General features: G+C 61.7%; 1 protein-coding gene across 1 annotated transcript in view; it reads left to right on the top strand.

The window, feature by feature from the left end:
* Positions 1-1441: 1441 nt before the first annotated feature.
* PLEKHA6 (pleckstrin homology domain containing A6) overlaps positions 1442-1598 on the top strand; it is a 54995-nt gene continuing 54838 nt past the window's right edge. The window contains exon 1 of the mRNA XM_035893747.1: positions 1442-1524. Coding sequence (XP_035749640.1) covers positions 1442-1524 — 83 coding nt within the window. The remainder of the gene's footprint in view (positions 1525-1598) is intronic.

Genomic DNA, 1598 nt, shown 5'->3' with positions numbered 1-1598 from the left:
CCGCGCCCGGCCGCCACGTGGCTGCGGAGGCAGAGCGGAGGCGGGGGAAGCAGAGCTGCCTCCCCCGGGGTCACACCGTCACCTCCCCAATCTCGGGGCGCAGGGCAGCATCAAAGCCCCGGGAGTTCCCGTGGTCGTTAATCGGGCGGTGACTGACGGGCTCCGCACCCGGGTTCACAGATGGTAACGTGATAAGGGTGGCAATTCCCCGGCGTGGCCGTAACCTGACTGGGGCGGCAGGCTCGGCGTAAGGCTATCCCATCAGCCCGAGCCCAGGCAAAAAGCCCAGTCTTTCAGAAAGCCGACGTATAACGTAATCCTGGCAAGCTGCACTCTGAGCCCGCCCGGGGCTGCAAGCGTCGGGGTCTGAGCACGTGCTCGCCCGTGCAGCCCTCGAGCCGCATCCACGGCACGGGCAGGACACGAGCTCGGCCCACGGTTTGCAGCCAAGCATTTCTCCCACAAAATGGAGCTCCCCCAGGTGAACTGGTGCCCAGGAACTGCGGCATCGCCCCGTCCTACACCAGGGTCCCATTGGATGCTCTCCCCACAGGCTCGCTGGGACTAACCAGGCGTGTTTTTCCTACCCAGTGGTTCAAAGAACTATAGGAAGAACCTTCCCGAGGCTTTGGGGGAACTGGTTTCCCCAAATCCTGGCAGGGAACTGCTCTGATGTGGGGAGCGCAGTGCAGCTTGGCAGGGCAAGCCCCTTTCCTCCCGCTTTGGGGACAAGCTCCTTCCTTTCCACCTCTCAAGCCTCTCCTGAACCAGCATCCTCCTCCTCGTACCATGAGAAGCTTTGCAAAGGCGCCGCTGAGACACGAGGGCAATTGCCTCCTTCACCGTCACCCAGGTGCCTCCCAGACCCCACCTTTCCCCTTAAAAGCCGTTTAATTGACGGCTAAGAACGAGCAGAGAGAAAATACCCATTGGGCAGCTCCGAAAGTGCCGCAGATAATCATCAGGGTGCCCTACATACTGCCTCGGCTTGGCTGCCAGATCAGACGGGGGGGGAAAAGAATTTGACATTGTTTAAAACGAACAGGAGAGGGAAGTAACAACTCCATAATTACTCACCCCGAGTTAATTGACGGTAATTACACTGAGTAGGCAGTGGAGGAAGCTGTGACGGGCTAGCCCCAAAGAGTCATTTGGAGAGCCTTGCCGTGGTGCTGGGAGGGTGCCCTCTGAACCCCGTCTCGCAGGCGGGGTGGCAGCCCGGCTCCGAGAGGGTTAAGTTAATGGGTTTGGTTGGGATTTTTTTTTTTTTTTTCCCTCCCTCCTTGGTTATTTGCAGCCAACAGAGCCTGGGTGGAAGGTCTGAGCTGAGCAAGTGTTTGCTCCTGGGGGGGACCAGGCGTCCTTTGGCACGCCGAGGTGGGTGCCGTCCCTCCTGGCGGCGCAGGGCTGCTCTGCGCCCAAGCCCCCCACCGCTGCGCCCATGGCGGAGGACACCGCCTGGCTGGGCCTGCCGGGCAGGTGGACCTACGGCGTCTGCGGGGACGGGCGCGTCTTCTTCATCAAGTACGGTCCTGCCTGGCAGCTCCCACGGAGTGGGGGCTTCCCCCGGGGTGGGGGGCGGGGGGAGGTGGGGGTGG

This window comes from Egretta garzetta, unplaced genomic scaffold, assembly GCF_000687185.1.
Source record: "Egretta garzetta isolate BGI_Z169 unplaced genomic scaffold, ASM68718v1 scaffold105, whole genome shotgun sequence".
Classification (NCBI taxonomy): domain Eukaryota; kingdom Metazoa; phylum Chordata; class Aves; order Pelecaniformes; family Ardeidae; genus Egretta; species Egretta garzetta.
This window is presented reverse-complemented; position numbering and strand designations above follow the sequence as displayed.